At 44.0% G+C, this 22,027-nt stretch overlaps 1 protein-coding gene across 14 annotated transcripts in view; it reads right to left on the bottom strand.

The window, feature by feature from the left end:
• The window catches only part of Sema6d (semaphorin 6D), a 559,259-nt gene that overhangs the window by 6,675 nt on the left and 530,557 nt on the right, over positions 1–22,027 (bottom strand). For 5 of the 14 annotated variants that reach the window (XM_063248202.1, XM_063248196.1, XM_005004556.4 and 2 more), the window contains 16 exons: positions 7,483–7,645; positions 6,992–7,103; positions 6,386–6,446; positions 6,205–6,267; positions 6,012–6,113; positions 5,687–5,777; positions 5,114–5,233; positions 4,370–4,458; positions 3,420–3,637; positions 3,180–3,311; positions 2,703–2,858; positions 2,429–2,602; positions 1,504–1,644; positions 1,158–1,235; positions 699–799; positions 258–314 (listed from right to left, as the gene is read on the bottom strand). In XM_063248202.1, coding sequence (XP_063104272.1) covers positions 258–314; positions 699–799; positions 1,158–1,235; positions 1,504–1,644; positions 2,429–2,602; positions 2,703–2,858; positions 3,180–3,311; positions 3,420–3,637; positions 4,370–4,458; positions 5,114–5,233; positions 5,687–5,777; positions 6,012–6,113; positions 6,205–6,267; positions 6,386–6,446; positions 6,992–7,103; positions 7,483–7,591 — 1,804 coding nt within the window. In that variant the 5' untranslated portion in view covers positions 7,592–7,645. The remainder of the gene's footprint in view (positions 1–257; positions 315–698; positions 800–1,157; positions 1,236–1,503; positions 1,645–2,428; positions 2,603–2,702; positions 2,859–3,179; positions 3,312–3,419; positions 3,638–4,369; positions 4,459–5,113; positions 5,234–5,686; positions 5,778–6,011; positions 6,114–6,204; positions 6,268–6,385; positions 6,447–6,991; positions 7,104–7,482; positions 7,646–22,027) is intronic. The other 9 variants (XM_063248227.1, XM_003471849.5, XM_003471853.5 and 6 more) reach the window with 3 other exon arrangements.

The raw sequence follows: 22,027 nt of genomic DNA, 5'->3' as shown, positions 1-22,027 counted from the left end.
GCAGCGGGCATGGGGCTTATGTGGACCCAGCTGACTTTTCTGAAGGGATGTGCCCTGGTCGATGATGGACCGTTCGCATGCTACACAGGGGTGAAGAGCTGAGTGAGGAGAAGTCTTTTGGTGCTGTCAGGGGGTCATGAGTCAAAGCGGAAAAATGGAGGTTTGCCAAACTGTGCCAGAGGAGGGGAAAGGGGGCTGAAAATGCTGAACTCAAGGAAAGAAAAGGTTGTTAATTCAAAAAAATTAAAAAAACTAACCAGAGGTTGGCCCGCCAAATATTTTGTAATCTGGTGTGGCTGAAGTAGGCAAAATTTCTAAAAGAATTAAAGGAACAAGTAATCAGTGAAAAGTAACTGAAAGGAAAGCCAAAAATAAAATGAAATGAAATAAAATAAAATCTATGAATTCCCATTCACTAAAAAAGCCAAAAGAAAAGACTATACACTAGAAGATTTACCTACTGATTAGACTGCCTTTCTCTAGATTTGCTACAATATTGTCAACAGCAAAGGAAAAGAAAACGTAAGATTCTAGGCAACTGCACCCCCAGGACCAAACGGCTCAACTTTTGCGAGGTTTAAGCTAAACGCTAGGTGGTCACGTGTCCGCGTCCTCTACCAAGGCTGCTTGTAAAACAATGTTCGCGTGCAAATGTGGTCAAAAAGAAGCGGTGGGCGGGACGGAAGGTGGCATCTTACCGTGGCAGTCCCCTAGGTGGGCCGTGTGGCCGAACTCAGTGTCCTGTTCGTACCCTCCAGCGCTGTGGTTATGGAAAGCAAAGAAGTCTTCGGTTAACAGCCTTCATAGGACCCCGGGGACAATGGAGTAGAATCAAGAACACAGACTGGTTAGTAAGAAGGGGCAGAGAGAAGCAAAGGCCTTGTAGTGAGACTTGCTAATAAAGGGGCCTATTTCTATTACAAACTGAGCTAGGATGTCTATAAGCAGAGCAGAAGAGAACTGGGTTTTTCTCTGTGACCATGTCCCTTGAGTATTGTTAGCTCTATCCCCACTTCTCTTGGTTCAGATTTTCTTCTTATTTCTATTTCTTCTCCCATATCAGAAAAAAAATAAATAAAAGGGCATTTTTCTAAAACACCTGGCTTTCAAGACCCCGGAGATGAAGGTGGGTGGCGCATGTGACCACTCATACTTACAGCATTCCCGGGGTCACTCTCCCACAGGCCCCCTGGCTCAGCCAGCCGCAGTATGGGTCCCGAGAGGCGATGCAAGACCTGCACACAGCCAAACACAGTGTCACCCGGATTTTCTCGCCATCGCGGGTGTGCACAGTACCAGGCCGCACGTAAATAAAGAATGCACACCTGTAACCCCAGCACCCTGAGAGGCTGGGGCAACTTCAAGTCTAAGCTGGGAAACTTAGGGAGACCGTGTCGCAAAACAAAACGCAAAAAAGGAACCGCTATGTAGCTAATTGCAAAGGCCACTGGCTCAAGCCCCCATACCACAGCGGGGAAAAGGCTCCAAAAAACATAGGCTTACTTCTTACAGGATCCGTACCGCTCACAGCGGCTGAGGGGTATTCGGATGACGCAGCTCGAGAAAGCCACGAACAGAGCATGGTGATCCGTGTCCAGCTGTAACGCGAGGACCTTTTTGTCTTCCTCATTCTCAGCACTGCACCTATTTTACAGGAAACATTTTGAAGTCACAGGTGCAGCCAGGCCAAAGTGACGCAAACCTCACAAGCCAACACTGTTTAGTTTTGCAATTCCTACAAGCTGGGGCAGTCTTAAAAAAATATCCTTAAAAGTGAAACAGGATGTACAAAGCTTGGGAAGGAATCACTCCGTGATTCATCTTTGTGGCTATGCAGGGCTGCTCAAATCCCAGGCTGGACAAAGGGTTTTCTGAAGATCTCACTCCTATTACGAAGGTGAAAGGGAACTGTATTTATGGAGGATGGAGGCTGTAAAGAAGGATGCTCCAATGCATTGAAATCCTTCCTGCAAACTGTTTCCAGACCTCTCTTTAGCCTCCCTTGTTTCATTTCTCACACGTATTTCATGTCCATTTTAACCATTGCAATCACCTTTTTATCTTTATCTCACTGACTGACAGAAAGTGCCAAGCCATCAGGAACATGCTTGGTGCATGTGCGTGCTTAGATGCTTTCTCACACGCAGCCTCCTGAAATACGCCTGCAGGAAAGGGCAGGAGTGTGCACAGGTTCTCATCCTCCACAGGTGAAAAACAAGGCTGCAGACTTTTTTCCTAAACTTCTGGACTGTTCACCTTCCTCACCCTCATAGGCTCAGGAAACAGAACAGAACAAAAACAGTCAAGGAAAAAAGAACACAAAACCCAAATATGCCAAACTGCAGCTAAGCGAGAGGGCTGCAGGGAAAGGATGGGATGAAGCACGCCCCAGAAACATATGAGCCGTCTGCTTGGGAAATCCACCTACTTGGCCTGGTTGTAGGCTTCGATCTCTTCTAGCAAGACGCTGTCATTCAGAGAGAAGGTGGTGGTCTTTGCCAGCACTTTCAGGACCACCCCAGCCTCAGAGCCGACGAAGATGACAGTGTAGTTCTGGTGGGGCCCTGCCGTGTGGTCCACAGCGATGGCCGTCAGCCTGTACCTGTGGGAGGAGGTGGCTGAGTCACCCTCAGGTGGGGAGGGGACCAAGAACCCCAGCATGCCCAGGGCAGGGGTCACCTCTGCTTCCCACGCCAGCTCACCTGACACGTGTCTTGGTGAACCAGGGCTCATCAGCGATGAGCGGCACAGCAGCGTCCATCAGCGGGTGGGACTTGATGAAAGCCAAGGTCTCGTCGGGGAATTCGATGGAGGTCTTGTATGCCTCGGCGAGGCCATGCTTTGCACAGCACCCGGGCCTAAAAGGAAGACGGCGTCCCCTAACTGCTCACCTCCCCCACAGAGGGTCCAGCGAACAAGTGCCGGATCAGGGAGAAGTGGAGAAGACAGTCTGCAGGACCCAAGCACAGTGCTACCACCCTGCCTTCAGCAGGCTGTCCCTGTTCAAGTCCGTGGGCTGGGAAAAGCTCATAGGGGTCACAGAGGGACTGTCCTGAGGAGGGACGCCCTGCGGCTCTCTGGGGATGGATGCATGCATGGATGTGTGGATAGATGGATGGATGCTTCCTGTGGCCACAGAATTTTATTCCAAGCAAAATCCTTCTTGACTTTTCCTTTACCTTGGCTTTGGCACTTTGTCTTCTGGGACTGCTGTCCAAACAGAATCCGGAGTTTTCTGTTCTTTAAATCGCCCTTTGAATACTTTCTCGATGTCATCCATGCTAAACGCACAGACTGCAGAACCGGGGATGCTGCAAAAGAAGCAAACCCGTTGGGAAGAGGCTGGGGATTAGGGGCCTGGGCTTGGTCCTGTGATCGAGCTCAGAGCAACTTCCGAAGCCCCAGGGACCTGTCCTCACCTGTTGAGCTGCGTGGTAAACACCCCGACCACAGTGGGGACCCCGTTGATCTGTATGATGTCTGTGATAGACTGCAGAACATCGAAGTAGAAGAATGAATCTCCGGGCACAGAGCAGTTAAGCCGAGCCTTCAGAAATGAAGTCCAGTGTTTGTCCAGGACCCGCTGGGAGCCACCCATGTCATTTTTACAGATGCGGGCCACTCGGGAATAGACAGCCTGCCCAGGGACAAAAAAGTGAAGCAACAGGTTTTAAACAGGGGAGAGGAATGGAAAGGAAGAGCTATTTATCAGAGGGATCAAAAAATGCTAATGGCATCTGGTACAAAAGAATCTAGCAGCCTTTCCCCTTAGGGGTCTGTACAGTAAGAATGTAAACTACATCTACCTTGGAGGAAAAAAGGGTAATTTCCTGTTCTGCCAAACATGCTCCCCGAGACACGAGCTATCTAGTCCCAGTGCTGAAGGAAAACCATTCCCTCACCTGTTCTCTGATTTTGCTTCCCATATTGTTAATGAAACATACTGGCTGTACCCTGCGCATAAAGTGGTCATGAAGCTTTAAGATCATGCTGCGTTTTCCCGAAATACTCTAACTGGGGTAGGAGGTCTTGTTTTCCAACCGCCTTTTGACGCTGCAAAAGATCTGGCTATCAATGGATTTCTAAAGAGGAAAAGATGCCTCCAAGCTCAAGGGTAGCTGTAGAATAGTCTGTATGTGACAGAAAAAAAAAATGGGAAAGCCGTTCACAGCCAAGGCTGCTGTTTCTACTCTGGCCATTGTTCAGGTGTTTTCCAGCAAAGATTCCCACAATAAGCAGCCCAGCTCTGCATTTGGCCTCCCGTGCACCAAGCTGAGTGTGGGAAAGCAGGTCAGGAAAGCGTCCATCGAGCTGCCAAAGTGGTCCCAATTCCACATGATGCAAGTCCACAATACCTGCAGATACTTGCCTTGCCTAAATTGTTATGTTCTACAGCAATTTCTCGAAAGAAGAAATAGACGTAGTTGCCATATTCTATGCCATGAAGAAAGTGTGGCTCTGAAAGAAAAATTGGAAACAAACTAGTTCCTAAAGGATGCACAATTAGCACAATAAGACCCTGACTACAGGTATGCTGGACAGAAGGTATTTAGTTACATTCAAGGTAGAAGCTCTGAGGAGTCCCGGATGTGGGTGTGTTCAAGCTTCAGGGAACCCAGCATCTTTAAAGTGAGCTAATGGGCTGCAAAGAGCCCTGCAGGGAACTGACCTGCAGCAAAGGTCTTTGTTCCAACAGATTTACTCATTAACCTATTTAACCAGGGAGGAAAAATTCTTATACGTAGAGAAAAAAAAAATCCGATTTCTAGAATCTCAAGAAAAAAATGATTGCGTGCAGATGCGGACTAACCCGTTCTGAGGGTTAGCTCTCTAAGGTAGACAGGTGGAAGTAGACAAGTAGTCGCATTTGCGTTTAGAGTAGATAAATTGGTAGACAAAGATGTCTCTCTGGGTTTGTATGAGTGTGTGCGTACAGGTGTGTGTATGCACACATATGCGTGTAACTGTCCAAGTGAACTTACTCTCCTGAGAGTCCCCCTCACTTCATCTCTTTCCCCAGCGAGGCTCCCACTCACTACCAAAGTCCTGCACACAGTCCAGGTGCCTGGACTGCTCTCCCCAGGGACCCCAGGACACCCCTCTTCCCAGGTACCTTTTATCCACTTGGAATCATATCTGATTGTACGAAGGGCAGACCCATCACCCATGCTTCGATAAATAACATGGTCACTGGACAGGAAGTCAGCCACCGTGGCGGAATACAACTTGCCATCTGAAACCCAAGTTATAATTTGGTAAAATCACTGTAATTATCCTGCAGGGCATTAGCCCACGCAGCGGGCTACAGTCTTTGTGTCATGTTCACCTGTATCTCTGGGATCCCTGTGGACCACCCAACACCTGACGTTGGCTCTCTACCTTTGGCAGGCTGGCCCACGGTGTGACCTAATTTTCCAGATGAGGGATCTAAACACTCAAAGTTAACCAACTTATTCAGGGTCACCAGCTTAGTTAACAGAACCACTTTTCAGAAAGCTTATCACAGTCACTGAAATCTCCTTGCTTTTAACTTTGTCTTTTAAAAAAATCTGTTCATAGATTTTAGCCTTTGAAATGCTTGCACCAAGATGTCTATCCAACTGGTGAGCTTTTCTCCTTCCTTTAAATTCTTTTTGTACCTTCAATGCCATTAATCATTTACATTCATTACACTAAAGGTTCTTACCAGCAAAAAGGGCAACATTGGTTTGTCTGGGATCAAATGGGCACCTTGCCAGGCCATTAATTTCTTCCCCATCATACTCTAAGGTATTCAGCTACAAAAGAAAAATAAATAGCTGATGTCACATCTGTTCAATGTACCTGTTGGAAGACAATATTGCTTTATTTGTATTGAAATTCTATTTATGGAATTCTGTTTTTATTTTTTTATAGCATTAGAGAAAAAAACAAATGACTGAGTTATAGCAGAAAGGGATTCAACTCCAACAGCATTACCAGGGAAGGGGGAAAGGCTGGTGGAGAAAGCAGCACATGTGAGATATGCTTACCCTATAGTATCTGCACATAGGGTTGAAGGCATTGGTGCCACAAACGAAAACCACCTCGTCGTTTCTTGGAACAAACACTTTGATGAAGTTGTGGCATTCGTCCTAGAGAAAGTAACCATTATGTTGCTAGACTGCCCACATGCTGATGTCGTGGGATCGAGCTCAGAAAAGACTAAATCCAGCAGGCACTTACTTTATGCTTGCCTTTCATAGCACAGTTCTCTCGGTCCTGTTGTTTTGACCGCCATGTCAGCTTCTATATTAACCAAGCAAAGTCAACGTTGAGATTTTAACTGGGAACATAGCACGGAGGGGTGGGGCGTTATGCAAATTCTTGTAGAATGTAAATTATTCTGGAGGTTATCATTACTCACCTTGCTTGGTACGACTTCCGTTTTGGGAATTTCATTTAAATTTACCGAATAAACTTGATCCCTTTTGGAAAAAAAAAGAGGCAGAGAGTCAGATCACGTGAATGTACAAGGATGGTAAGCCACTTCTGATTTTATTTTTACAGATCTGCTTTGATTGTGTGTTGGAAATCATCTAGATTTTCTCTGTCTCAAACAAGTCTAGGAAGAGTATTTTTGCATTAGTGAGTTACTTTTCTACACACTGCTGTCAGGGAGCAAAGAAAGCTTTCCTTTCCAGGCAAGGGTCAAGCAGCTACTTGGTATTAGCATAGGTATCTATCTAATATTTGCTTGAATAATTCAAAGTTAAAGAAGAATTTTTTTCCCCTTGCTGCTTTAGGAGAAAAGAAAGGCGTATGATTTCTGGGTGGCACTAATAAAGTGGCACTACTGAGGGCTTTGACTCTGTATTTCACTCACAACAGTGACTCTTCTGAGTGAATATTTTTGGCTACTTGCAATTCTTGATCACTATCACATATTAGTTTTTTATGAACTAGACACATTAATGCAAGCACCACAAGAGAAAAGAATTTTAATCTAATAAACCAACCAGAGGAAAATTACCTGCCAGCAATATAGAGTGTGTCTCGGATTTTTGACATCAGCTGAAAGTCCAGCCGGTGCTGCGATTCGTTGCCTGAAGGGCGTCCTCTGAAGACCGGATATTGCCTGGAGTCTGCAAGCAAAAATGGGCTCCACCATCAGTCAGGATTATGGAACTGAAGAATCAATAGACAGCATTGATTAGCTGTATATACTAGTTGTAGAAGGGTTTTAACTAAATTCCTCTCTTAAGGTCTTGAATATAAATGAACAAAGGCTGGTGAGTGTCAGCAAATGGTCTTTTGCCTTTTTACGGAGAATACGTAACCTATTTCTATGAGTTTCTGTGTCCTCCAAACATTTGGAAATGATCACAGGTCAATTAATATGCAAAGCGTTTCAAAGACTTGTAAAAATCTCTCTGTGTGAAAATGGAGCAGAGCAGGCTTGGAAAAGGGAAAGGCAGAGAGAGAGCTTCCTGCTTAGGGAAGGAGACTGCAGGGGCGACTTACAGTGGTAGTCAACCGTGTTAAGGGGCTCATCATCTTCAGGAAAGCTGACTGCTCTGGACTGGGAGGCCCTCAGGAGTAGCATGTAGACACAGAGCAGGAAGAGCCTCATGGTGGGCCTGGACGACGTCACAGCAGCCCAGCCTCACAAATCCCGCTTAGCTCTCTGAAACACAGAAGCAGTTCGGAACCATCTCTCAGCTGGGTTCAGACTGATTGCCCACCTGCAATCATTCTCTTTGCATCCCTTGCTCTTTCCAAAGCTTGTCTGCCACCAGGAACACTGGCAGGGGCGGACCAGGCATCTCCAAAACCACAGGAGAAACAAGGCAGCGTGCCCAGCATGGCTAAAGCCTCTGGCATGCATGCATACTGACATCACAGGTGAATTTGCCAGAACTTTCGAGGCAATTCTGCCTGTCATTACGGGAGAGTCACTGGAACCACCAACAGAAAGGCTGGTTGTTGACTTGGCAAGGAGACGGGCAAAGTTGGGATGAGAATTTTAATTAAACTCCAATCTGCTTCTCTTTCCCCAGGCCTGAACTCCATCCAACACAGCCTGTCACTGTCCCCCAATAAAATGTCCAAGCTATCTGGAAGCTATGCAGAGAGCTGGTGGCTCTGTCAGCCCTCGCAGGCTCTTTGCATAAGGTTCACTCTGTTCCTAGCATCACCATGCCTTAACTCTAAATTCTCAAGAAAAGTGGTTCCAGAAGGCATGGAAGACCATCCTGGACACAAGGACACAGTGACCTTGAATCAAGATGAAAGACAAGGGAAAGAAATGCAAGGATTTCACAATGACCAATCAAGCCAAGCAGGGAGAGCCGGGGCAGCACAGCTGATACCCAGCCACTGGGGACATCACGGTTTTACATAAAACCATCTGGTCACAAGCCAGTACCCTAAGCATGCCTGGCCTCTTAGCTTTATTGAACTTTAGTGCTGTGGGGAACCCTGGGGACCATCTAGTCCAACCCCCTCAATTTTTCAGATGGGAAAATTAAGAGCTAGATAAATGAAGGGCATGCAATGAATTTCATGGAGCTCATGAGGGTAAGATTAGAATCCAGACTCAATCAGCTGAGTCCTCCCTGTCCAGGTTCTTTCTACAAATTAGATGGAGAAACTAAATGGCTGGGTTTTTGTCTTTCAAATAGGGGAAAGGGCTGGACTGATTCATCATCTATTGAAGTCATGTTTCACAGATGAGAAACTAAACATTAAAGATGTACAGTTTATTGCACATCAATTCTTCAATAAAGCTAAAAAACAGCATTAAATTATATAATGTTCATAATAAAAAATTTAAAAGCGCTTTGAACACCATCTACTTATTAAAAAGGGATATTAGGGCTCTGCTGGGCTAATGCAATGGTCAATTTCAGGAAATGGTTAGTGCTTGTCTTTCCAATAATACCATCCTTTCCCCAGCCAAAACTGTCCTTTCTAGCTACCGCACGATACAGTAAAACATTTACTAATTCTCAGTTCCCTACACCTATGGGTTTTCAGAGAAATCACATAGAACAGTAAAGAATTACTTCAGATTCTGGGGGAAATCCAACCACTCAACCACGTACTTACTGTGCTGCTTTGTCTCCTTAAAATCATACACACAGCTTTATGTACACCCCTGCTAAGCGGAATTTCTCTAAGTGAAGCAGAAGTCAAGTACTTGTGAGTTTCAGAATCTTAGTTTTGCAAGGAGATAATAATTTGCAATGTGATTTTTTTTCTTAATGGATGATTGATCCAACAGCAAGTTACATCATTAAAATGCTACCCTTAGCATGGTAGATCGGAGCCTAGGAACACACCATTTTGTACTCTGGTGAGAAGTTGTGAGGACCTTGAAGTCATCGGTGTGAGAGAACTTCACTAGTACTAGAGCTTGTTATCCTGGTAAAGTTTCTTCAGCCCTGCAAGTCATTAGTTTCCTTATTCGTAGAATGGGGATAAGTAACAGAGCTTCTCCTAAGGAAGAAAAGGAACCACAGATTGGCCTCTGGGCAAAGACATTATCTAGGGTGACCTGATTGACTTTAAAAGTTGAGCAATTTAGCGAATGAGAATGCAATGGATGGAGGGGAGAGGAATTTTAAAAAGAATTCAGATGTGTAATGTGCATGGACCAACTCCCCGAAATGTAATCATTATGTACTCCAAACGTATACCAATAAAAGTAAAAATTTAAAAAGTCTGGGGGAAAATGTCCTAAAGTAAATCTGGTTCATTATTTTCCTCACAAATAAAATAATTTTTTTTTTTGAGACAGGGTCTCACTGTGCAGTTCAGGCTAGCCTTGAGCTCACTTTGTAGCCCCGGCTGGTCTTGAACTTGCAATGATTCTTGTGCCTCAGCCTCTTGAGTGCTGGGATTACAGGTGCACGCCACCACACCCAGCTGAAATGGTTATTTTAAAATAGAAATGGGTTAGACTTGGCATAAACTTTAGAACTTGTGCCAATTTATCAACCTGGAAGATGAAGTTAAAACCATTATTGCGCTTCTGACACATGAACCACACTGGTTCAGAGTTAGTGTGTCACGCACGCGTTCTCAGCTGTGCTGAGAGATGCCTTTTCATGCCTGCCACTTCTCTCAAGCAGCATTTCCTCGTCTTACTTTCCCACAGTGTTCTCCCATTTTTCAAGACCCGAGAAAGGTGAAGCAGAGCACAAGGACAATAGTCACTCTGAGGCTAGATTCTGCACTGATCTCAAACTCCATTCTCTGGATAGAAAGGAGGTCATTGGATCTGTCTGCTGGGCATCAGGAGAAAGAATCAGAACCATTCATTATTCCTCAGGAAACATGGAAACAGCTGCATGAAAATGGAAGCACTGCTCTGTGCGTCTCCCTCTGCCATGAACGGCTCCCTCGGGGGAGGCAGACTCTCCAGGATTCCAGCCCCATCTCTCTCCAGAGAGCAGGGAAGGCTAGGGTTCATCTGTCAGCCTGGGACTCAATGCTGACTCACTGGCGAGCTCCGAGCTGTATCCTAGCTATCATTTCCTGTAACTCATGCATCTGACACTGCAGAAAGTACTTCTCTCCGCATCCTGCCCCGCCCACCGAATCCTCCACAAATAAAACCCCACCACTAACTTCTTCCTGTCCCCACATAACGCTTTATTACAAAAAAAAAAAAAAAATACTCCCAGATTTGCCATAGAAGTTATAAATGGAAGCACTTTATGTTACACATACATCAAAGTGAGGCCGAGCAGGAGCAGGAAGAATCTGGAAATGCTTGAAAGAAATGTTTTGGGCAGGGAGATTACCTACGCACAAAGTGCCCACTCTAAGGAAAATCCTCCAAGTTCCAGAGAGCAGCGGACGAGTTCTGTGGAATGAGGGCGAACTGTTGGAAATGCACAAGGACCTTGGCGTCAGAACAATAGGAACTCAAACTTCCTCGCGCGGTCTATTTCTAGGCTCTGAACCCTGTTGAAGATTCAGCTTCCCCAAGCGCAAGAATAGTTGTCCTTAGGACCTCAACATCTTCTTAGTTTTAAATGAGATAAACCATAGAAAACATCCAACACAGAAGACTGCTCGCAGTCAATCTCTAGTGAATTTTAGTAAATTTACTAAATATAATACTAGGACTCTTAATGTCTGGTCTCTCTGGCAGCAGAAAAGGAGAAATTTTTAAGTAGTAATTTTCACTTTTTTCTTGTAAAATTGTTTGCAAAGCTGTGCGTACGTGTTATCATAAGAATGACAAGCGTTTTTCTAGAGGACAAGGTATAGCTTTGTAAATGTAGACGTCTCCAAAAAGCAGGAGCACCCCTCTTGCCACATGCAAGCTTACATTGCAGAGTACCCCCCACCAAGGTTAGCCCTTTCAGTCAGAGCAGGCGTTTCTGGTAAGCAGGGTTTTCCCATTTGTTTTGTTGTTGTTGTTGTTTTGGTATTTCATTCTTCTATACATTCCTGCTGTTACATCTGACAGGAGGTGAAACGGGATAAGCTGTACTCAGCCCTGGATTTCACCTTGCGGATGTGCTACTACTTAAGGTCTCCACACAGGAGTGTAGCTATAAAGAGAAGCTGTCATTGATGCAGCAGCCTGGAACTTAGGGCCCACCAAGGGGTACTACTAGGAAATACACAGAGACTCACTTGGACCTCTGAAAGGCTGCAGGATATAAGAGAAGAAACACCGGAGGGTGACCAAGCCCTACAGAATTCAAACCTGATCCCCATCAAGCCAAGTTCCACATGGACGGAGGTCATCTTTACCTATTCTAGCTGCCTGTCAAAAGAGATAAGGTGAACTATGTCAAGAGAAAGACAGTATCGCCCAGATAACAACTTTTAAATGCAATGCACAACATCCAACCAGTAAATACTAAGCATTCCAGCACTAAGGGAAAGGCAAAACAAACAACAGAACTAGGCCAGGGGGGTAACTGAGACCAGGCCAGGAGTAACCAAAATAGTAGAGTTATCAGAAATATGTTTTAAAAGCAACTTTCTATTTATCTCAAAAAAAAAAAAAAAAAAAAAAAAAGACGACAAGGTGGAAGATTTTATTAGTGAGCTGAAATCCATCAAAAAGAATGAAATAGAAACTGTACAACTAGAAATACAATAACTAAAAAGCTCCTACCAGATGTATTTATAGCAACAGGTTGGTCTTCAAACTAGTATATGAGAAAATAGGTAAACTGAAGCTATTACACAGAAATATGGGCCCCTAAAAAATCGGGGAAAAAATCCAGAAAGCAATATGTCTCTACCTATATCCCTATCCATCTATCTATCTCTCTATTTATCTGGATACACAATGATACCTTAAAGCATGAACTCAACTCTACCCACGATTCTGCTCAAAAAATTCATTCCCTAATTCTGGGTGCAACTGAGTTTCTACTAGGTATTATGCAACCATCGTGGAATGAATTCTGGGATTAGACCTGACAAAGCATTAAGTTCATAAGGTACCACTAATAGACAGATAGGTAGAATCTCTGAAAAGCCCGAACATTACAATCCACAACAGTGAAGATAGAAAAACGGGCAGAAGCAACATTTGACAAGATAAAGGCTTTATCTTTTCAAAATTAACCAAAGAACACATCCACATATTTATGAAACTCTAAGGACTTCTAAATACTAAGAAAATGACACTTAGACATCATGATTAATACGCTGGAAGGAAGACAAATTTAAAAGATATTAAACTCTAAAAGATATGCTGCCTTCAACAGGGGAAGAGTACTCCTGATAGCTGACTTAATAGAAACTACGGAAGACAGTAGAGCACAGAGAAAGGTTTGCAACACGCTGAGAAAAAAAAAAAATAAAATAATAAACATCCAGCCTAGAATTCTGTAACCAGGGAAAATAATTTTGAAAAACTTTAGACAAATAAAAACATAAGAGATTTATTGTTAGCACGTGCAGAGCAAAAAAGAAGGTCCTTGGCAGGGGAATTTACATGAAAATTTAATTCAAGTTTCTTTGATAGTTGTGGTATAATTGCCAAATTTGACATTAGTGATGCCCAGATAAATACACTGTCACGTAGTTTCTGGCCCTCTGAAGGCAATATTAGTTCAGAGGAAATGAGAACACAGCCGTGGAGGAGACTGATTTCATCTCTAGTTCTGAGAACCCAGGGACGGCAGGCTGGCTACACGGGTCTTCCCCAGAGTTCTTGTGGAGATTGTACTTCTCAGGGAGACTTGTTTAAACGCACATTCCGCCCACCTCTAAGCTCAGTGTGGACTTGGTTCTTTCTAGCTCTGCGATTACTCTTCCAGCCCTTGGGCCGCCACGCCCTTACAACAAAATCTTTGTTAACTTTAGGTTCTCTTCCTCCTCTCTCTTATTTGATAACTTTCTACCCACTTTCTCTAGCTCACTCAAAAACTCCAGCAGCAGGAACCATGGTACTTCACTGCAAAAATCCTAATCAAATCCTTCTTTAATAGCAGAGTAGAGCCACTTGTAGGAAAATGGATGCACCTTAAATCTATAATGTTAAGTGAAGCAAATCAGACATACATTTAAATATCATGTGGTTTCTCTTACAGGAGAAATTCACAGTACAAACACATCGACACATTCACAATGGGGCTGTAATTGCGTGTGTCTCGCTCTGAAGCACTGATGGTAATGCACACAGGAATGTATTAAAGGACAAACTAAAAGAAATAGGAAACAGAGATAGAGCTTTTGCAAGTGGGAAGGAGACAGAGAGATGCTGGGAAGTGAGGAGGGTGCGAGGGAAGGAAGGGGGACATAGAAAGAACTGAGATATCTCACATACATGCAGCAACACCCCACAATGATTGTATGCATTAGGTACTGAAAATGTACTGAAATGAGTAAAAATATTCATTAAAATCATAATAAAGGCAAGCACTGACCCTCATCTCCTATCACCACAGCTTGTCTGATCAATTTCACAGGACTGTGAGTCCTTTTCATCAGACCTTCAGCCCACTAGCTCTCCTTTTTTCTTTCTCCAAACTCTTTTCTTCCCTACAATCCTGATAATTCCTCTTCCATTTAAGATAAAGTCAGTGGTCATGATTTCTACAGTATGTCTGCCTACACTTCAGACTCTGTCATCCTCTACTCGCCTGTCAGACTTCTCTGCAAAGTTTTCATCTGGGGGGACCCCAGCCATTTCTCCTCTGCACCTACAGAGCACACTGAGCACTCTCACAGGCTACCTTAGCACAATACCCAACCATCCGCAATTGAAAGTAGGAAAGGCTTGTCTTGGCTTACAGTTTGTAGAGGTTTCAGTCCACACTAGGCCAGTTGAGAAGCGGTGGGTATGACAGCAGAGGAGCTCATGACCAGGCAGACAGGAAGCCCCGAATGAGATCAAGGGAGTAAGGAGGGACATAGACCCTTCCTGGCCACGCCCCCACTGACCACCTCCTCCAACCAGGCTTTGCCTCCCAAATCACACTGAGCTATCAACTCCTTAGGGGACTGATGGATATCTCGCTTCCATGATCTAAGCACCTCCCAAAAGCCCTGCCTGGGAGCACATGAAGTTTTGCAGGAACTACTAGATATAAATCATAATGGAGGCAAAACTGTAGCAATGGTAACAGAATTCTTGATCACCAATTACAAGCAACGCCACGAAACTCTACAGAGATCCTATGTTTGCCTACTGAATCTACTCATTCTGCAGTAAATTCAAGCCCTTTTGATTTTCTTTGAGGGCCTGATCTGCTCTGTCTCCACACTCAGTACCACACAATTATTCCTCCTCCCATAGAATCCCCACTCCCAGAAAATAAAAGCCTTCAGAAAGAGTTAGGGACATATAAAGGCAAATCAGAAATAAGCAGAGAGTGATATCATTTACCTTATGTCTGTATGCTATAATGTGACTCAATCTAATAATTTTTGAACTTTTTAAATTTTTCTATAACATGCACCTGATATTTAAAGTAAGAGTCATGTGGTTTCCTTTCGTTTCTCAATTATATATCTCCAAGCTAAGCAATGCTTAAGATTATTTGTGAACTAGGTATATATACATGCATACACACACATAGATAGGCCATTAAAATATATGAATTGTTCAACATATGCAAATCAATAAATGTAATACATCATATCAAAAGAGCAAAGGACAAAAATCACAAGATCATCTCAATATATGCAGAAAAAGCATTTGCCAAAGTCCAACACCCATTCATGATAAAAACTCTATAGAAAACTGGAAGATATGGCTTTTATCTCAATCTGATAAAATCTATCTATGACAAATCAACAGCCAATGTCACACTATATGGTCAAAAACTAAAGCTTTTACTGTAGAATCAGGAATAAGACAAGGATGTCCACTATCACTACGCCTATTCAATATAGTTCTAGAAATATTGCCAGAGCAACTAGACATGAGGAAGAAATAAGAGGAATAATAATAGAAAAAGAAGTTAAATAATCATTATTTTCAGATGACATGATACTCTACACAAAGACCCTAAAAATTCTACCAAAAGACTTCTATATTTCATAACCAGATAAAGTAGAGTAGCTGGATACAAAGTCAATACTCAAAAATCAATAACATTCCTGTACATAAATAATGAACACATTGAGAAAGAAATTAGAGAAACAACATCTTTCACAAGAATAGCATCAGGAAAGAAAGAAAGAAAGAGAGAGAGAGAGAGAGAGAGAGAGAGAGAGAGAGAGAGAGAGAGAGAGAGAGAGAGAAAGAAAGAAAGAAAGAAAGAAAGAAAGAAAGAAAGAAATATTTAGGAATCAACTTAGCAAAGGAAGTAAAAGGCCTTTATATTGAAAACTACATTGCTCTGAAAAAGGAGATCAAGGAGGGCATCAGAAAATGGAAAGACATCCCTTGCTCTTAGGAGGAAGAACCAACATAATGAAAATGGCCCTACATCCAAAATTGCTATACAGATTTAATGCAGTCCCAATCAAAATACCACTAGCGTACCTCACAAAACTACTGAAAATAATCCCAAAATTCATTTGGAACAAGAATTGCAAAAGCAATTCTGGGTAATACAGGCAAGACAGGGGACATCATAATCTCTTATTTGAAATTCTACAACAGAGCTACTGTGATAAAAACAGCATGGTACTGGCAAAAAAACAGACCTGAAGATCAATGGAACAGACTAGAAGATGCAAAAACAACTCCAAACACACTCAGCCACCTTATCTTTGATAAAGGAGGCAAACACTGGAAGAAAGAGTCTCTTTAATAAACAGTGCTGGGAAAACTTCCTTTCTATATGCCGAACACTAAAACCAGCTCCATGTCTTTCACCATACATTAAACTAAAATTAAAATGGATCAAAGATCTCATGCTAAAACAGAAACACTAAATATACTGGAAGACAGAAAAGGTAGAACTCTGGAAGACATTGAACTCTGGAAGACATGATGGAGCAAAGGCCTTTATGAATAAAACCCATATTGCACAGGAACTATCACAAAGAATCAATAACTGGAACCTCATCTTACTAAAAAGCTTTTGCACAGCAAAAAAAAAAAAAAAAAAAAAAATCACAAACAGAATGAAAAGATAACTCACAAAGTAGGAAAGACTTATGCCAGCTCTTCTTTAGACAAATGACTAATATCTAAAGTATCTAAGGAACTGAAAAAATTCAAAGACCCAGTCCAAAAATGAGCATCTAAGATGAGTAGACATTTCTCAGAAGAAATACAAATGGCCAATAAATATATGAAAAAATGTTCAGCATCACTGGCCATTTAAGAAATGCAAATTAAAACTACACTGAGATTCCACCTCATTCTAGAAACAACAGCAACTATCAAGAAATCAACCAATAACAAATGTCAGCAGGGCCATGGGGAAAGAGGAACCCTTCTCCACAGTTGGTGGCCATACAGATTGGTGCAACCACTGTGGAAATCAGTGTGGAGATTTCGCAAAAATACCAGGATTAGTGGTCCCGTTTAACCCAGCTATTCGATTTCTGGGTATCTTCCCAAAAGGATTAAAAGCACCCATGTTTATGGTAGCATGGTTTGTAACAGCTAAATCTTGGAAACACCACAAGTTAACCAATGGATCCTCAACAAATGAATGGATTAAAAAAGCTGTGCTTTTTTATATTATGGGTATTACTCAGCCATAAAGAAAGATAAAATTGAGACATTTATAGTTAAATAGATGGACCTTGAGACCATAATCATAAGCGAAATAAATTTGACACACATGTAAATATCGCATTATCTCTCTGGTGTGAGAAAATGAAACTGTCAATAAGATCATCTGTGAAATATAGATCTGTGAATCAGAAGGAAACTGTTCAAAAGGAAAAGGGAACTAGGGTGGGAGGAGGGGAAAGGAAAGGAGGAAAAAATGAGGAAAGAAAGGTAAAACTGATCTTTGTGAAAGGGGAGGGGAAGAGGCTTGAAAAGGAATGGAAAGCGGAGGTGGGGACAAGATAAATCATGTACAGATACAAATTCCCTATAACGAATGTGGCCGTTCTGTGTACCTCAGTTGTACCAGTAGACTTAAATTTTTTTAAAAATTAAATTTTAAATTTAAAAATTTAAATGTTAAAATGGAATGCAAGTTTTTCAAAAACTCAGGTCTAAATACAATACTCAGTTTCCTATTCTACAACTCCTGCTCGTCATTTTCAGAATAAATCATAAACAATACCCAAGATGTACACAGTTAAAAGAACAAACAGAAAGTACAAGCACTGAAACAAAAATTTCCTCCAACCCCGCCTTTTCCTACTGCAAAATACGACAACTCTTCCCCTGTGCTCTTCAATGTTCTCATGAATAGAAAGACATCACTATTTAAGCAAGCGTTAGCAAATGGAATACTGTCCACTGGCATTTAAATTTGTTCATGCCTCTGTGAGCCCCAAAACAGGACAAAAGCTCCTGCGAGCCCAACCCCAGATGCTACGGATCTCTTTCCTCCATCCACAGACAGTTGAGACTCTTTCATCTCACTATGATGACTTCCTCTCCTCCTCCTCTTCTGCTTCCCGCATTCCAGCTCTTCTCTAAACGATGGCTCTCTGGGCATCTGAGAGCAGTGGGTATTTCCCAGGCCTAGCTCACCAGATTTCTCTCCCTGGAAGCGGACACAAGTAACTGATCCCAGATTTTAAAACATTTCTTTTCTTTGCTTTCCTTTATATCTTTACTCTTACTTCCTTTTGTTTGTGCCTCACTTTCTACACGCAACGAGAATTATGTTGTAAGAGCCAGCGATGTTTGTACACACCTGTAATCTAGCACTCTAGGAGACTAAGATTAGAGGATTTCCCAATTTAGCAAGACCTTGTCTCAAAATAACAAAGAAACAAGGAGCAAGGGATGTGGGTCAGTGCAAAGGCCCTGGGTCGATTGCTAGTATCAACCCAACCCAAACCAACAAATCTCAGAATATAGATCTGATCATGTCATCTGATAGTTCTCCAGGAACTTCCTGCTATTCTTAATGTAAATCCCTGAGCTTCTTAATGTGACCCTGAAGGCTTTCCATGTTCCGAGGCTTGTCTCTCTCCTATCCACCCTGAGCCTCTGTCCCCTGATTTGTGTTTCTATCACTCTCGCTCCAGTTTTGGCCCTGAGATATTCATGCCACCAAGTCTTGCTCATGCCCCTCAAAGGCCCTTCTCAACCACCTCCACAGTCTGATTAGTTTCTAAATTGGCAGGGCCCAGGGAGACTTCTTCTCTGTCCTTTGAATCAGGTGTGTACTGTAGCTGTGGATGCCTGTAAATTGATGGTGAGCGAAAGAACAAACCAGGGAACTGGTTGCGTACCCCGAATACCACCACCCTGCAGAATGTCTCAGGGCAGGACTGGCATTTCAGACTCCTGATTGAGACTTACACGCAAAACTATTAAAACAATAATACAGGGCGGGATCCCTGGAAGATGGGCCCTTGATTCCTATCCCCAGAGAGTGAGTATATTCATCAAGAATGCTCTGGACTAAACACAGAAGGAGTGGATCTAGTGCAGACACATACAGATGCATCCCCTCTGGAGTCCATGAAACTCCAGGGGGCACTGTCCATACTGTAATTGAAGGAAGTGGAGAACTGCTGCCCAGCATCTCCACATGACCCACAGAGAAGGAGCAAGGGACGCGAGGAGATCGAAAGAGACCAAAGAGAAGCAAATCAACTGCAATTCCTGGAGGCTACGAGACTCAGAGCGTTGTAACTGAAGGTCGATTACAAAAGAGGTCTGGGCTCAGGGAGAAATCGCTGGTCTGGATTCCATGCAGCGTGCTTTGGGTAAGATTCTGGATTTTAATCTGCGGTCAGTATACTCAGCACTTCATCGGAATTACGAGACCAGCAGGCCGCCAGCGTAATCTTGGTATACAGGGAGTCAGTGTGTGTGGAGCCTTAAGGACAGGTGATCTGCTCCTGCCTCCTTTTCTTCCTTTGTCCTTCCCTGCTCCCCTCCCTCCCTTCCTTTCTCCTTTCCTGTGCCAAGGATGAACCCAGGGCTTCACACAGGCTAGGAAAGCAGCTGCCACTGAGTTGTACCCCCAACTCCAAAGCCTTGCTTCCCCTTCACCCTTCTTTTACAGTGAGAAGCTGGGCTATGAAGCACCCATACAGATTCCAGACGAGCCTGAAGAAGAGCTGGAACAGGGTCCCCCATATCTCCTGAACAGGGTGGGCAGTTGCTTGGATCTGGCTCACCAGGTGACCCTTGACTGATGGGGTGTCCTGGACTGGAGGACTCTGCTGAGAGCCCAATCCTACCCCCACCCTATCCTCCCCTTCACACAGGCTTGGAGACCAGGCACCACAAATGAAGCAATATTACCTCCTCCCTTCCCTGCCCAGGAAGAGGGAGCTGAAGGGTCCCTTGACTCTGAAACTCCTCCCCTTCTGGGATCCTAGGTGCCCAAGGGAGAGGAAGAATCTACCAGTCCTGCTACTAGAAGGACACTTGGTCATTAATCATCTAAACCTTTGCCCCAAATGACAAAACAGGTCTGACTCACCTTCCTGCAGGCACAGCAGAATCTGGAGGCTCAGCACCCCAGGGCGCAGGGAAGGGGCTCCGGAAAGACTGGGGACTCAGCACCCTGGGGCTGAATCAGGGACTCTTCTCCCACTGACACCTGGAGGTGGGGGCTCACGGGCTTGGCTCAGCCAGCTAAGGGGCTTGGCCCGAGTTCCTTAATATATTTGACAAATAAACATGGGAGGGAATACTCTAAAAGCACAGGAGCATTTCTGTCCTCAGGGAGTCCACGATCTCCTCCCAAGGGCTGGAGGAAAGATTGCTAGTCCCCCACTTCCTGGGACAAGCATCCTCTCAGTGTAATCCCGGCTCCATGGAGGATATAAGCTTCCCATGCAGCCCTTCCTGGGCCCTGGTGAGGCTCCTCTCCCAGTGAGGCTTCCTTGATGAGAAAACTATTTTCCCACTCTGCACTATGGTTTGAATGCACCTCAGCCTAATTTAACCTCTGCCCTCCACTGCCTACTGGCCACCTCACCCAAGGCTGCCCTCATTTTAAGCCACGTTGTGTGTCCTTCAGCGCTTTTGCCATGCTAGTCTGTCCAGCAGGTGTTGGCACTCCATCTCTGGCCTCTGTATTTCTCCCCGCTCCCTAGTGACTCCTTTTCAGTAACTTGTCATGCTCCCCTGAGTATGCAGACCCTGAGATGTGGTTCTTCTGGTTCACCCCCAGGCTGCTGCTATTTCACTGACACGATACCTACCTTCTTTATTGCCACCAATTATCCAAATTCAAGTCACACATGTCCAGTATAGGCACAGTCCTCAGCGCCGCATCCAGCTGCCTGACTTTGCCAGGTGCAATTTAAATTTGACGGGTCTGAAACTGAACTTAAAATAGTTCGCCTCAGCTTCTCCTCCTGCTAATGCCCCTGTATAGCGCAAGTCTATAGCTCAGAGTATCTGGGTTCAAATCCAGACAATACTACTTTACTGGCCATGGGATTTGGACATGTTCTTAGCCTCTCAGAGTCTCAAGCTTTCTTGCCCAAGGTTAACAGAACAGCATTAACATTATTATGACATTCAGTTTGATCATGTATAAACCATGTAACCAAATTCCTTGAGCCTGCTAAGATTTCAGTAACCACAACCATTATTAGTATTGTTGTTAGTGATATTTTCCAAGTCTTATTTGGTCCCTGGAGTCTGACATTTGGGAGTCACCTGTGATGCCTCCATCTCCAACATCCTCTCTTTGGGTGCATCAGACTTTACCTCCAGCCTCCTCTTCTACTCTGTATTGCTCCAGAATCCACCTTTAACTAACTGGTTTCCACTCTCCTAGACTCATAGTTCATTTCCCACAAAGACAACAGAATCTTTGCAAAGTACAAACAGTGTCACATTACTTTGCCTGAATGGCTCCCAGAGGCCTGTGTGTAAAGTCTAAATTCATTTCCGAGCTTTACAATCTGATTCTTGGCAGCTCCTGTCTCACAGACTGATTCTCCTGCACCTTGACCTCGAAGCATTGTCTTCCCATCCTGGAAGCTGTCTCCCCATCTGCAGAACTCTTTCCTGGCCTCTCCCTTTTGCCTTCTTTCCAGACCCCAAATGTTCTCCCCCAGACACATTGGAGGCCCTTTAGGGGGGCTAAATGCGCTTTGACACCATGGAAACACTGCTATTACAGAGCGCGCTATTTTGTAGAAATACTCCTTTTGCTCATATGTTTCCTATCGCAAGTGAAAATAATATTTAATCAATAGCTGTTTGCACCCAGTCTCCCTGAGCGACGGGGCTGCTAGAGGGCAGGCTGGCCTCTCCATCCTCAGCCCCAGGCACTTAGGAGGCAGTCGGCAAAAATTTAAAGACGGAGGCAGAAACAAACCTACGTAAGAGCTGTGACCTGTGCAGGACTCAGCGGTGGCCTGTGTGCCCTAGCAGTATGGCCCCTCATCTTGCTCGGCCATCAGTCTCTTACGGTTTTAGCACACAATCTGCATGAACTCCCAGGCCTCAAGCTTCAGTGCTGCAAAATAAAGAGGCTCTAGATGGCCGGCTCCAGATGTCTCCTTCACACCT

The sequence above is a fragment of the Cavia porcellus genome, unplaced genomic scaffold, assembly GCF_034190915.1.
Source record: "Cavia porcellus strain 051 isolate PalLab524CR breed Dunkin Hartley unplaced genomic scaffold, mCavPor4.1 scaffold_1, whole genome shotgun sequence".
Taxonomy (NCBI): domain Eukaryota; kingdom Metazoa; phylum Chordata; class Mammalia; order Rodentia; family Caviidae; genus Cavia; species Cavia porcellus.
Note: the sequence above shows the minus strand (reverse complement) of the source record. Positions and strands in the feature narration are given on the sequence as shown.